This window comes from Theobroma cacao, chromosome 2 (genome assembly GCF_000208745.1).
Source record: "Theobroma cacao cultivar B97-61/B2 chromosome 2, Criollo_cocoa_genome_V2, whole genome shotgun sequence".
Lineage (NCBI taxonomy): Eukaryota > Viridiplantae > Streptophyta > Magnoliopsida > Malvales > Malvaceae > Theobroma > Theobroma cacao.
Window position 1 is genome coordinate 41,060,705 of NC_030851.1, and position 15,066 is coordinate 41,075,770.

At 37.6% G+C, this 15,066-nt stretch overlaps 3 protein-coding genes across 3 annotated transcripts; 2 read left to right on the forward strand and 1 right to left on the reverse strand.

Annotated features, from left to right (window-relative positions):
- On the forward strand, nucleotides 4,555–13,308 carry LOC18610570 (phosphate transporter PHO1 homolog 1). Its single transcript, XM_007046295.2, has 18 exons — nucleotides 4,555–5,062; nucleotides 5,190–5,493; nucleotides 5,913–6,321; nucleotides 6,428–6,476; nucleotides 6,569–6,640; nucleotides 6,933–7,062; nucleotides 7,808–7,928; nucleotides 8,038–8,287; nucleotides 8,378–8,482; nucleotides 8,601–8,645; nucleotides 8,766–8,918; nucleotides 9,066–9,344; nucleotides 9,809–9,945; nucleotides 10,091–10,957; nucleotides 11,051–11,156; nucleotides 11,822–11,893; nucleotides 11,998–12,126; nucleotides 13,062–13,308. The coding sequence occupies exons 1-14, from the start codon at nucleotides 4,736–4,738 to the stop codon at nucleotides 10,179–10,181; spliced, it is 2,472 nt and encodes an 823-aa protein (XP_007046357.2). The 5' UTR covers nucleotides 4,555–4,735; the 3' UTR covers nucleotides 10,182–10,957; nucleotides 11,051–11,156; nucleotides 11,822–11,893; nucleotides 11,998–12,126; nucleotides 13,062–13,308.
- LOC18610571 lies at nucleotides 10,839–12,669 on the forward strand. The gene is made up of 4 exons (XM_018115024.1): nucleotides 10,839–10,957; nucleotides 11,051–11,156; nucleotides 11,998–12,126; nucleotides 12,565–12,669. Exons 1-4 carry the CDS (start codon nucleotides 10,839–10,841, stop codon nucleotides 12,667–12,669), a joined length of 459 nt encoding a protein of 152 aa, XP_017970513.1.
- Nucleotides 13,236–14,933, reverse strand: LOC18610572 (lysine-rich arabinogalactan protein 19). Its single transcript, XM_007046298.2, has 2 exons — nucleotides 13,680–14,933; nucleotides 13,236–13,566 (listed from the first exon to the last, which is right to left on the reverse strand). Exons 1-2 carry the CDS (start codon nucleotides 14,346–14,348, stop codon nucleotides 13,465–13,467), a joined length of 771 nt encoding a protein of 256 aa, XP_007046360.1. The 5' UTR covers nucleotides 14,349–14,933; the 3' UTR covers nucleotides 13,236–13,464.

Genomic DNA, 15,066 nt, shown 5'->3' on the forward strand with positions numbered 1-15,066 from the left:
TTGCACCTAAGGATTGGTTTGTCGGGAAATGATCATTGGCTGGAAGGGGGTGGGGGGTTTCTTTGGATTTAGGAGCAAATAATGTGGGGATGGATTGTCCTTAATGTCGGGGTTCAATTTCTTAGGCCTCGTTGAAGTTGGGCTTGCTTACAGTGAGAAGGTTGTGGTGGAAAAAGGCCAATATTTACCGATGCATGAGCAAAGGGTTGCTGATGGCTTCTGCTTCCACTCAAGTGAATGAATAAAGGGGATATACAAGGTATCCAGACCTTCATCTCCCTTCATTTGTTTCTTTCCAAACTTGACCTACACCTTTTGCTGCTTTTGTTTGTTCATATTAACTTCTCCCATACTCCAAATCCCACCTTTTCTGTCGTATTAGAATCCCATCTTGAACTCAATATTTTTCTAAATTTTAAAATAAGATACTCTTAAACAAGATTAATTTAAATTATAATATAATATCTTTCTCAATTGTATATAAAAATTGTTAATTTCGACACTTTTATTATTTTCACGTTTTTCATTTCTCTCAAAATGTTTATTAAATTAATGATAATTTCTGAAATAATTAAATATACACTCAAGTAATTAAACTGATGAAACTATTGTATGTGCTTGCCAAATTAATCCAGAGGATCATCAAGTAATTAAAATGTTGACAGCCATCCATGTGTTAATTACCTGTTGGGAGGGGAGATACGTTATTGGAGGAATTAGAAGAGAGAAAAGATAAGGTATATAAAATGAATTAATCATGGCATTGCCGTTGGGCTAATGCATGCTTAGTCTGCATGCCATTAAGCCATAAGATAAGGTTTGAAGTTCCTGCTATACCTTGCTTGTCCAATTTTCCACCCTCCTCTAGCAGTTCACGTTGAATGCCGTTCTACGTATCTGATATGCAATGCTGTGTCGTAGAAAACTTTGTTTGATGATGGGAAACGTAGACTAAGCGATTACTTTAAATTAAAAACTTGTAATGATCAAATCCAGCTCATCATCCTCTGCTCTGCTTGTTTAGTATTCCTACACGAAACTAACTTTAAGTCACACCGACATCAACGAGGAGGAGTAAATTGTATTATTAGTCAATGATTTTTTATAATATTTCATTTTCATAGCGAAAAAAATAATAGTACTGCAATTACTCTACATATTGATGAGAATTAATTAACACTGTTGACCACCGTTGATGTTTATTGACCATAAAGAGATGAATAAAGGAAAGATTAGGCCATAAGTTATTCACATCTTGGGAGATAACCTTTAGGATTAAATATTGAACAAATGGAAAACGACCAAACATTAATTACTTGTTTCAATTCTTTTCCCATGTTTAGAGGATAGCTGAAATAACATACCATGGATCTTTTGCATAAATATTTTGCATCGTGCCATGGGAATGAGGTGCATGATTCTACGCAGGCAATGTTGAATCCTTACAGCCGAAAATTGCATACCGTAATGGTGTAGTATTATCTTTGTAATATGATAATAAAGAAGCTAATTTTTTTAAAAAAATTAAATAATATATTCATCACATAAGAAATCGAATTACAATTTGATTCAAGTATGATATTTTCAATTTCGAAAATAACAATACCTACATCAAAAAAAAAAAAAAAAAAAACACTATACAATTCACTGGTATTCACTTGCCTCCTTATTTCCTGCCAGTTGCCCTCCAAACAAAAACAGCCCCTTAACTTTCCAACAAACAAAAAAGAGCTAATTGAGACCACACAAAACAACTAATTGAAAGGAATCATATGTACATAGCAATAAACAGTATTAGATTAGATTTACCCATTTGTATCATAATATTCTTTTCAAGATTGCGATTCTTAGACATCTAAGTCAGAAGAATTTCAATCACTTACCATAAATGATCCGAAAATTAGAGAGTAATATATACTTGAATATGTTAATAAAAAATTCAAAGATCAACACTGGACATATCGAATTCATTCGTTTAGCTACATATCATATATATACATTTGTATCAATCTTTTCCATCTATTTCTATTCCCTTTCCAAATCCTTGCACAGCATTTTTGGTTACCAACACGTTTGATAGAATTGGAATCAACCAGCCATTTCAAAACCAAGGGGCTGACGATGGTGGAGGTGATTGTGTACATGAAAGATGCAAAGCAAGAGCATGTACTTGGCAAATATCCCGGGTGGCCTGGGTCTACTTTGTTGTACCAAGCGTGATTTGTGAAGGTAGAACAAAGGCTAGAATTTTTTATGATCTTTTAAAAGTATTGTTTCTCAAGTATATGCCCCCCCCATCAATGAATCATATGGAAGGGATAGGATATCAATCCAATTCTTAAAGTAGACAAGATGGGAATTTTCCGTTAAAAGTATAGGATATTCCCTAGCTAGCTCCTTTGTTCTTGCATTTACCACCAAAGTTAAGGTTGTTCTGGCGTAATAGTAGTCCAGAATCGTATGCTTGGAATCATCTTCACATGCTTTGGAAGGTTGAACCAAACATTGTACACTCAAATTAAAGGTGAAATAAAAAACCAGAAAGAAAGAAAGAAAGAAAGCAGTTGGAGAATTAGCAGGTATATATTGAATGATGGATGCGTGGTAATCAGAGTGTAAAATTCAAGACAGGCATCTCATTCTCGAAACCATATGCATGCAAAAGAAGCGATGATGGTTGAGGTTGTGCTCATGCAAACCTTATAGACTTTTAATTAGAATGAAATTAAGTAAATTAAGTTTCAAACTTAATTCTCTTTCCAAACAATTTAGACAAATTAAAAGAAAAGATGAAAAAAGAGAGGAGAGGAGTAACAACAAAAGTAAAAGCAATCGAAATCATTAACGTGGCTTTGAGGCCTTATGATTAAACACGGTCATTGGTCATAGATTGTGGGGTCAAAGGATTCTGTGCAACAGAGAAAATGAGATGATAATGTAATTAATATGAAGAGGAAAGGAGGGTGTGAGGTGGGCTTGGGTTGGGTAGCTGCAAGGGCGCACCCAAAAATGCTAATCTGAATCAGATCATCATTTTCATGGCTTGTCATTGGCTCGGTTGACCTTAAGGCTTTAGATTTCCTGTCTACCTTTTCTTTCCCCTTTTAACTCAATGTGTTGTAAAGTGAACATATGCATGCTTTTTTCTCATTTTAACCATGGAAGCTTTCTATTTTCACCAACATCAAACTTCCTTCATCTCCACATTCATGACTCGTGGGCTCAGTTCAAAATTCTGCTCAACCCTGACACGGCTTGTTTTCGGGCTGCTTTAGGAAAGAAAACGCGTGGTTTGAATGATTCTGTTGAATTAATATCAGGTGCAAAGGATTCTTAACGTGGCTTAGCCAAACTATTGTTGCTGCCTTATGGAAAACTAAGAATGTGTAAAGTGAAAACTTGAAAAGATGTATCCAAAGAAGAGAGAGATGGAATGGAGAAGCGTATCTTTGAGTCAGCCACCTTGGGCACGCTGTCAATTTTCCACAACTGCAGTGTTGATTTTGCAATCCATGTCTGCAAACAAAGAAAGTAAAGAGAGAGAAAGAAAGAGAGAGAAGAATGGCTTGAGATTCTGGAAATTGTAGTTTCTGGTGGGATGGGAGGTCTCATTTTGACAAGTTGTGCGGAGAATGGGAATAGAACAATGGAACCTTTCTTCTTCTTTCACAAGAACCACCAACTGCTGCTAGAATTAATAGCAGCCTGGCAATATCTAATTATGCCATACGCTTTTGGGTACATTATTTCTGCAATAATGTACGCAAAGGAATGTTATACACTCTCCTAGCTTCTCATAAGTACATCTTAAATGGGAATGATATCCATTTACTTTATCCTGAGGAATAGTCCCACCCAGAATTGAGATCACATAACCGCGTACGTAAAGTTGATTGGTTTCCGGTACTAGTTAATTAGAGCTAATTGATCACGATATCTGAAACACAAGCATCCTAAACCTGGAAATAAATTAACAAGCACTGCAGCTTAATCCAACTATAACCTTTCTTCCCAAACAATGATGTCGATGGAAAACGTCCTACCACGCTGTCTGTGTCTGGTATATCGTCACTGCTGCATCTTTACTGACAGAGCAAAAGAAAAAAAAAAAATAAAGGCATTGGCATTGCAGCAATAAGCCTACAAATCAAGCAGTCAAAGACTGACAGTGACATCTATATTGATCAGTAATCCATCAGTGACAGATTCGTTTGTATAAGTTTAATACATCCTAAGTTGTCTCAGTTTAATATTTCAGTCTGGAATCACCAATTTCTTATTCGAGTGGTGCCTGGAAATAATTGAAACTTTTGGTTATCCTGAATTAGTGGAAATCAGGTTGGTCTAATAAGAAGTCTCCTTTGTGTAAGCTTCATTTTTCACAAATGAGCAGTTCTTGACTTACCAAAGAGACCCTGATTCTTGTAAATGACAAATTATGGCTTGTACAGGATCACTGTTCACGAATATTTTTGAATTCTGTATGGTCCCACTGCCATCCACTTTAACTTCCCACTCTGTCTATATCTTCATAAGAAGATGCTAGCCCAAGCAACAATTGATTTCATCTGGTGGCGGTTTGGTCATTTTCCGGCGAAGATGACCACCCCTACATCTTTCAACCTACAATATCAAGTGGACGAGGCATAGGATATAAGGGCAAGGATATTTTAGAATGTGCTCTCAAGCATCGGTACGGGCACATCGATCATATTCCTTTTCCTCTCCATAAATAATGTCTTCAAGGGCTGCCATTAAACACTCACTCGGCTCCCTACATCTTCTGCCACCACTTTTTCTGCTCTCACAAGATTTGCTTCAAGAGAGAAAGATGGTCAAGTTCTCTAAGCAGTTCGAAGGGCAGCTTGTCCCCGAATGGAAGGAAGCTTTTGTTGATTACTGGCAACTCAAAATGGACCTCAAGAAAATCCATCTCCTTAACACCACTAACAGCAACACTGCCTCCAATACTCAAACTACTTCTTTAGCCAATAACCTCTTATCTTCCATAGGGAACTTCTCGTGTTTTGGTCGCCAACGTAGAGACCATGGTGTCATTCAAGTACTCTTTCCCTCCCTGATCTCTCTTTTCACATGACAGTTTCTGTTTCTTGTTTTCCTATCTTTTCAATGATAATAATCAAGCTGACAGGCGAGAATTAATTAACGTGGCGTTTCGCTGTGGACAGGTTCATAAAAGACTCGCAGCTTCCGCTAGCAAAGGAGATCTCTATGAGACAGAATTGCTAGAGCAGTTTGCTGATACTGATGCTGCGAAAGAATTCTTTGCATGTTTGGACATGCAGCTTAACAAAGTGAACCAGTTTTATAAAACAAAGGAGAAAGAGTTCCTGGAAAGAGGAGAGTCTTTGAAGAAACAAATGGAGATTCTCATTGAGCTCAAAACTATTCTCCAGCAACAGCAGCGCAGCAAAGGAGCTTCTGCACAGGACTCCAAGGAGGACGCCTCCATTTCATGCACTATCTCATGTGGTATGTCATATTTGACTCATTCTCTCTATTTCGATGCATCTGAAATGTAAAGCAAAATACTACTACCATGTACTTCAGCTTTGACCTGTTATACCAAAAAAATTCATTTGGCTCGAATGACTTTTGTTTATAAGAGAAACACATTTCCTTTTCCTCGCATCCATCCATGTAATACTGCATCTATTGGTTTCGCATGCTTTTTCATGAATGCTAGACTGTATGGAAAGGACAACAACAGAAAAAAGATCAAAGCTAGAAAACGTTTTCAAGTCCTACAATTTCTTTGAATCCTGTTTACAGAAATGATATGCAGTAAGTGAGTCACTTTAGGCAGGACTGAACCGATAAAAAAGCAGTGAAATTATTATTGATTCATGACCTTTTAAATGTACAACTCGTCTCTGTTTCCTTGTATGCAGAGGAGGATTCTGTTAAGGACAGAACAGACCAAGAACAATTGCAAGACAGCTGCACAGATGAATTGGATAGAAATGATGTGTCCTTTTCAGACTCTCCGAGATCAGATGAGATGGGAAAATCAATAAGAATGAAAAGAGAGGATGGAAGATTAAGAACACTCTCAGGTCGTGTTTTCAGTTGCCAGGGAAAGAACTTACGAATAAACATTCCTCTGACAACACCATCTCGTACCTTCTCAGCTATCAGTTACGTACTTTGGGACGATTTAGTCAACCAGTCTTCAAAGAACTGTGGACCTGAAGGAACTAAGCTGCATATCAACAAGACAAAGTTGCATCATGCAGAGAAGATGATAAAAGGAGCTTTCGTAGAGCTCTATAAAGCATTGGGTTATCTCAAAACTTACAGGTATTATCATCAGAACTCAACATGTCGAAGACACTCCTATTGTATTACTGAGCTCAAAATGAGAACGAGATTCTTACGTTTGCTCTTTTGCAATTATGATTTTCAGGCACTTGAACATGCTTGCTTTCATAAAAATTCTGAAGAAGTTTGACAAAGTAAGTAAAGGACTTTTTAGAGTTCTGCAGATATTCCATTTCAATTTACGTAACTAAAGACGAATTCTCTTGTCTCCGAATGGCGCTTTCAGGTTACTGGAAAACAAGTTCTTCCCATTTATCTTAAAGTTGTTGAGAGTTCATATTTCAACAGCTCAGACAAGGTAAATAACTGAAGCAGAAAAACTACCAAGTAAAAGTATCAGATGCCTATTAGGCATAGGTCTGCTACGGAAAATATTCTCATGAATGTTTTGATGTTTGCCACTAGCTATCCGTTCATCTGATTATTTACCGACAATATTAAGTGGCTATTGATCCTGTAACGTGTGTCTATGCAAAGCATATCTGAGATTTATGTAAAATCAAACATGGATATGCTTGTCTGGCATTTATACCTGATCAGTAAAACTTTGTTCACCTGTTAAATTTGCTTATTGGTCTCGGAAATGACAGGTAATGAAATTAGCAGATGAAGTTGAGGATCTATTTATCAAACATTTTGCTGAGGAAGATCGCAGAAAGGGTATGAAATATCTTAGACCACGTCAACGTAAAGAATCACATGCTGTAACCTTCTTCATTGGTGAGTTCCTTGCAACTTCTGCAAAACTAGGATTAACAGCAAATAAAGTAGTTTCTCTGGAAAAAGGAAAATAACAAACAACACTGTAAAGTGATATTTTCCATTAACCAATGCTTTTGGTGGAAAGCTTTCTAGCATGCTCACTTTGCGAAAATATAGGTTTTAGAGAAGCAAAAGCATGGCCATGGACCCATTAGGGCACTAGATACAAATGAAGGCAGTGTCACTTTTTTTGGGTGGACAAACATGCACAGTTTCATGCTAGACCATAATCATGCTTCCGACAAATTTGACCGTACAGGGATTCAACCTTTAAACGAGACCATTAACACCTGCAGCAAGCACTATTCAGTTTCCAGTGTGCCTAGCAATGTACATCGCATCTTGCTTGGACACTTCTAAATCTAGGACTGATCTCTATGATCATGTTGTGCACAACAGCTAGTCCCAAAAATATTTCATACTAAATTTGCCCTTTACTTTGTCCAGAAATCCATAAGGTTTCGACATCCATTTGCATGTTTATTGACAAGTGCTTTTCTTTGTGCATAAAGACTAGAATCTAGATGATATCTAGTATATTTCCACTATACCAGATCCAGACATCCCCGGTTACACTAAAGAGCTTAAATATCAATGGAACAAATTTTTTACGCTTTACGTTCTGTAGTTTTAATGCAACACTTCTTATCCCAGATTACCTAGGCTGAATTAGAATTGAATGAATGTGTTTAAACATACTCAGGACTCTTCACTGGGTGTTTCGTTGCCCTTCTTGCTGGATATATCATTATGGCTCATCTCACCGGGATGTACAGAAGACAACCAGATTCAATCTATATGGAAACAGCCTACCCTGTATTTAGGCAAGTAGCACTGAGTTTCATTCTGGGCAACATATTTTATGATATAGAGTTCTTATCACTCCCATAAACTGTACAACGGCAGTTCATCTGATCAATTCTCTCTCTGCAGCATGTTCAGCCTGTTGTTCCTACACTTCTTTCTGTATGGTTGCAACATTTTCTTGTGGAGAAAAGCTCGCATCAATTACAGCTTCATCTTTGAGCTAGCTCCCACCAAGGAGCTTAAGTATAGAGATGTTTTCTTAATCTGTACCACTTCATTGACAGCGGTTGTGGGAATCATGTTTGTTCACTTGTCACTGCTTACAAAAGGGTATTCATTCACCCAGGTTCAAGCAATCCCAGGTCTCCTGTTATTGGTAATTCCCAAACTTATGGCACTTCTTTGGAGGCCCATATGATGGGCCAGTCATGTTGCAGAAGTTTCTAACTTTCTTTTCTATGTGCAGATGTTCTTATTATTGCTAGTCTGCCCCTTCAATATCTTCTACCAATCAAGTCGATATTGTTTCCTTCGTGTGATACGGAACATAATTTTATCACCTCTCTACAAGGTACTTTGTTATTAGGGTAGTGAAACCAAACCGTTTCAAGTTTGAGAAATATGAAAATCTAACTCTTAATGTAAGGACAAAACTAGTTTCCTAACAAATTACAATTACTTGCCTGCAGGTTGTCATGTTGGATTTCTTCATGGCAGATCAGCTTTGTAGTCAGGTTGGTTTAACTGCTGATTAAGTAGTAATAAATACCCTTTTCTGTGAAAGGATAGAGAATCCTGATAACTAGCGAATCAGATACCTGAAATCTAACTGGATCACTTAATTAAAACTGCAGGTACCGATGCTTAGGAACCTCGAGTATGTGGCTTGTTACTACATAACTGGAAGCTTCAAAACGCAAGACTACGGATACTGCATGAGAGCCAAGCATTACAGAGATCTTGCTTATGCAGTGTCCTTTCTACCCTATTACTGGAGAGCCATGCAGGTATATTTTTGCTCCTCAGAACTTTGCATGTAGGTAGTACCAAGATTTCCTTTTCCATGGAAAGTTATTTTATTTTTGAATCAACTAAACGTACTGTTTTTTGAAATCAGTTTCATCTGACAAAAATGCCTTTTCATCGGCTTGCAGTGCGCTAGGCGGTGGTTTGATGAAGGACAGACAAATCACCTTGTCAATCTAGGTAAATATGTATCAGCAATGTTAGCAGCAGGGGCCAAAGTGGCCTATGAGAAAGAACGGAATATCGGATGGCTGTGTCTGGTTGTGGTCATGTCAAGTGCTGCAACAGTGTACCAATTGTATTGGGACTTTGTAAAGGATTGGGGCTTGCTTCAAATGAATTCCAAAAACCCTTGGCTAAGGAATGAACTAATGCTACGTCGAAAGTACATTTACTACTTCTCCATGGTATATGTTATGGCGTCCTCTCACTCTCTCCCTGCTAGAAGAAAATTAATACCCCCTAGATTTATGGGGCATTGGCATACAACTGGCATACGAGCTAATATTACACTTAGTTTGATCGAGAATCAAACTGGTGGATGCAAGCACTAGTTTGCTGTTCTGATTAGACAGGCTCACAACCAACTTGTCCATTTTATATGATTAAGAATTCAAGATAAGTCAAAAGGAGGAGAACAAACATATTCTTAAAATAAATACTGATAATGCCGTTTCACGAACAAAAGTGAGATTCTTAGTCTCACTCTGAAAACAAAGCAATAGATGTTGCAGTTTTCTGATCGAAGAAACAGATATTGTCAGAATTAAAATGCACATAGTGAACAGAGCTCACTATCTTTTTGGATTAGAAATACAGATTATCTAAAATAATCTAACTTGTCTTGAACAAAATTTTGCATGACATGCAGGGATTGAACCTCTTCCTCAGGCTTGCTTGGCTGCAAACTGTTCTCCATTCAAGTTTTGGACATGTTGATTACAGAGTAACAGGCCTGTTTTTGGCGGCACTTGAAGTCATTAGAAGAGGATTGTGGAATTTTTTCAGGTAAAATACTGATTGGTCTTTAGTATTTCCTTAATTCTTGAACCTGTGCAAGTGTAGCTATTTATTCCCATCAACATGCGCACTTACTTTGAGCAGACCATAGCGTCTTCACTAGCTCTAATGAACAAATCTATCAATGGTCCAGGTTGGAGAATGAGCATCTAAATAATGCTGGCAAGTTCAGGGCAGTCAAGACAGTACCACTTCCCTTTCATGAAGTAGATGAGGAAGACTGATGCCCATTGGCAAAGGTTGCTCTCAGAATTCGATTCGGGTCAATGGAATTCTTTTATCGGTAGAAATTTGCCAGGTGGAACCATGTTGTTCTTGTTCTAGGTGACTAACAAGACATCAACTTGCTTGTTATTGTTCCAAGGACATTGGAAAACAGTTTATACTTGTATACAAATTCTTCAACAAGGAATAGAAATTGATGCAAATCACTTTCTGTTATCAACCTGTTAGCAGCTTACTAGATAAACTACTTAGGAAAACTCTTCCTCAGCGGCACGTTTGATCATTAATGTGCTACATAACAGAGTGGCTAGCTGATGCCATGTTACATACAAGTGTGAAGCAAACAGATACTATGTCTGTATACATAGATGCTAGATTGAATCTAAATTCCAACCAACTGGCAAATGAAAATGATCATTTCATTACCTTTTCCAAGAAAAGGGGAGGAATTGTTCTCCAGAGATGTTAAAATTGAAAAACAAAATCAACCTCATGGCTGCACGGTAAATAACTAAATAAGAATATAAAAACAATAAATAAATAAGAAAAACGAAAACCTGGTTCTCCGACTATTAATTACGGTACATACTGGCACCGGGTAAGCTAATTCATACTTACTGCGAGTCCAACCCCAACAGCTACAGCTACACAATACAATGGCTTCAACAATGTGTAATATCTTCTTCTTCTCTCTTTCCTGTCCAAAACTTACCTCTCACAATCACAAACCCATCGTTTCCCTTCCATACTCCAACTCCTTCAACCCAATTTCCAGGTAATCCTGTCTGGGTGTTTCTTTCTCTTCTCTCTCACCTTCAAATTTCATTCTTTTTATGTTACTTCGCCTTTTCTTCTCTGCTTTTCACAGCCCGAAAGTTGCACGTGCGTCGGCGGTGCCACCAAAGCGAGCATATCGGGTTTTGGCTTGTGATTCTACAATGGACCCGCATGAAAATATGAAAAATTCGAACTCGGTATGCCAATTTAAGTTTATGAGCTTAGCTTAATTTTTCTGTGGTCAATTTTTGAGCTTCCACATTCATGCTAGTCTTTTCTTATATATATATATATATCTTGGAAATATATTATTGCTCTTGGTATGTGAATTTTTAAATAGGTAGACAAATTTCAGAAAGATTAATCTGTTTTGCAATTTGGAAAGTGAATTTGAAGTGAGGTGAATCGTTGAAAAATGATATCTTTTGAAAAGAGGGTACTTTTTAGGCGATTAAGTTTGGAATGGGGAGAATGTAGAAGAAGATAATTTTATTGATTTTACATTTACTACAACCATCTCACCTCATTCTTTTTTATGTAGAAACACAGCAGAGTAAATATGGAAACCAATAAATCCATAGAATAATTCCATACATAATCATCACAATCCCCTTGGGATAAACTCAATGTGATTCCCTCTCTTCAACTATAGTCTTTCATTCTCTTCAGTATTGCCTTATGGTATCTGGTTTTATCGTAATTTGCAATTTAAATTAGCAGAGGATCAGATTGTAGATGATAGGTTGCAGATGTTTGGACACAACGTATATAAAGTTTTAGGAATACAGTGTTGTGAATTCAAACATTTTTTACAATTCTTGGAATATTTGTGCTTGTTGAGAGTGGCAATTTTCTGTGGCAGAAGAGGAGTGGGATGTTTTCAAGTGGATTTTAAGATTCAAGAAAGCATGTTGTGCTAGTGTTCTCCTTGCAGGTGAATTAGGGTGGGTTTGTACATTATGTTGCTAGAGGTCAAGCAACATATACAATCCTAATTGTTCAACAGTGTTTGCTTTGTTATGTTTGATCTTTGTGCAGGATGCAACTATTGACATAAAACTGCCAAGAAGAAGTTTGTTAGTTCAGTTCACTTGTGGCGAATGTGGTGAAAGAACAGAAAGACTCATAAACCGCTTGGCATATGAACGGGGACTTGTTTATGTACAGGTACTTATTTCTTTCTCTTTTTGTTCTCTTTTTTCTTCGCAAAAGATTCTTGTTGTATGTTTCTGGATGATGAAAAAGATATTGAAATCTCCATCCAATTGAATTGTTTAAGTAGGATTTTTTATTGCTCAGATTGATTTTTGTTTATATTTTATAAAATATTGAAGATTTGTATCAGTGTTAGGTTTGCATACATATATTTGATTTTTTTTTTTTACATCTAGTAAAGGGTTAACCTAGCACTTTCTGTGGGGAACCCTTAGGATTGAAACTGTCAAAATTGTCAGTATAACTTTATTTAGAAGACAGAAGACTTCCTATACCAGTATAAAGCATGGCGATGTAAGACTCATATTTGATTTGGTTTACATTATTATTCTCCATTGCAATATTAGGCTTTCAGTTTTGTTGTAGTTCAATTTGTTTTCCAATTTATAGGCTAGTATAATACTGGTTCCTGTTATGGTGCTTAGTGTGTTTGGCATGCCATTATTTCATCCCATAGTTGTTTTATTCTTTAACATGACTGTTAGCAACACCTGATTTCTACTAGATCAAAGCTGTTACATACCTCAGTAAGCGTTAGGCAAAAAATTTAACAATTTACTTTGTCCTGCATTAACCTGTAAGTGTGGTGGCCTCCTATGTAGAAACCAAAGTTCAGATTTGACATTATGCAGTATGTCTAATCTTGAAATTGAATGCAGCATGTTAGGTGCTGCATTGATTTTTTGCATGTGCAAAATAGATACCTAACTTTTATCTAGATACCTCTAGAATTGATTTTAAGATTTTGCTTCATGAAAACAAAGCTTTTTGTTTAAGCACTTTAGGAGTGAAGTAATAATTGTGTTTGTTGGCAGAAGAATTGATCATAATTCTTTTAATTAAGAAAAATATTTTTGATGTGACCAAAAAGCAGTGCTTCTCATCAGTGTGCAGGATGTCTCCAATATCACAAATTAGCAGACAATCTTGGCCTTGTGGTTGAGTATGACTTAAGGGATGAAATGTAAAGACGGATCAAGTTCAACCAGCAACACTGAATGTATGTAGTCCACATTTTTTTCCTACTCAACCAGCATCATGACGGTTATGATTCAAATTAATCTTCATTGTCAATCAACCATGTAATAATAGGATAAGCAATTAAAAAATGCTACCAATATTTTGGTTTTTCAACTTTGGTCTTATTCATATCTATTCTATTAAAATTTCAGTTTATCTTACTTTTTGTTATACAAATGAAATAATATTCTCTGTCAGATATGACAGAGAAAAAGGAAATGAGAAAAAGGAAAAGTATGACAAGGAAACACGCCTCATTTTATAAGGTTCCTAGAAACTATAGCCTGTAATAGCAATCAAAATGGCAATTGTTAATCCTGTCCTTGCCCACAAAGACTTTCCTCCTGCCAGAAACAAAGAATCTCCTCCATTCTGTATGCCAGAAAAAAAAATGTTAGTCTCTGCTATAAAATCCTTGATTCATCCTTATCTTTTTACAATAAATAAGAAGAAAAGTAATTTTATTTATTGATAGAAGGCATTACCAAGTTGAGACTTGGTGATGGTGCTGGCGTTGTGTCATCTGTAGTTGGTACTGTTGGCGGTGCGGGGGGGCTTGGGACAGTTGGTGCTGGAGCTGGTGCATGGTGCCTCCTGTGCCTGTGCCTGTGCCTTCTCCTGTGCTTGCTAGGAGCTGGTGCTGGTGCTGGTGGCAAAATAATGGGTGCAAGTGCTGGTGGCAACTTTGCTGGTGCAGGCACTGGTGCTTCCTTGGCTGGTGCCGGTGCTGGTGGTGCTTGGGCCGGTGCAGGAGATACTCGTGGTGGTGATGCTGGTGGTGGTGGCACTGCTGGTGGTTGCACTGGAGCTGTGGTTGGAGGAGTTTGGGGTGGTTGTGGTGGTGGAATTTGAGGAGGTGGGACTGTTGGGCTTGTAGCTGGTGCAACTTTTGGAGCTGGGGTTGTTACAGGTGGGGGCGTGGTTGCAGGTGGCTGTGCTGGTGCTGTTGGTGTGGTAGAAGGTGGGGGTGTTGTGGTTGGTGGAGGTGTTGCAGTTGAAGGCGGAGGTGTTGCTGTTGGAGGTGGTGGTGAAGTTGAAGGTGGAGTTATGGTGGTTGGTGTAGTGGAAGGTGAGGCAGCCGGTCCCTGTGCATTTGTAATGGCTAGTTGAAAGCTGAGACAAGTCAAAATGAGTGCCCAAGACATTGGAGCCATTTTGTTTGAGATGGGAATTGCAGCAGAGAATAGGTTGTAATATATAAACAGAGAGGAATCAAAGGTTTGGAAGCAGAAAATGTTAGGTGAAATGTCGGAGGGAGAGACGTAGTCTTCGTTTGAATGTTATGTCCCTTCTACTATCTGATTTGGCCAGATAATTGATTGCAAAATTTTGCAAAACAGGCTGGCAGCTTGGTTGGTCTAAATTCTTGCTTGCTATTATGGCTATTCTGATTACCCGATGAGTAGGCAGGGATATAGATTTTGTTTTGCTTCATCAGTTATCATGGTTGGAAGCAGTCATCTGCTGCTCAAAAGACTGGTTTAATTTTTGTTGTTTTTTTTTCTTTGAACAGCAAGTTTTTATGATTTAGGTGCGTGTGTTATTCTCTAATATCTATGATATGATGATTGGGAGATATCTGCGGAAAGTGTTCGCTAAGAAATGGAGTGAAATGAGAGGGAAAGGACGGAAATGGCAATCTTAACAAACCTGCACCTACCATTCATGGACCAGGAACCTAAACACTGGTCAGCTGTCTCCATCAAGTTTAAGTGCAGAGGCAAGGTTTAAGAGTCGAGAACTTTCCATTGGTATCTCTTGCTGTTTTATTTAGTTTGCACTTGAATTTTTACCCTGTTAATGAAGCAATGAGTGTTAAAGAAAAGCTTCCGAGAGGCATTGAGATTTGGGAGTACCTCATTTGTTGGAGGC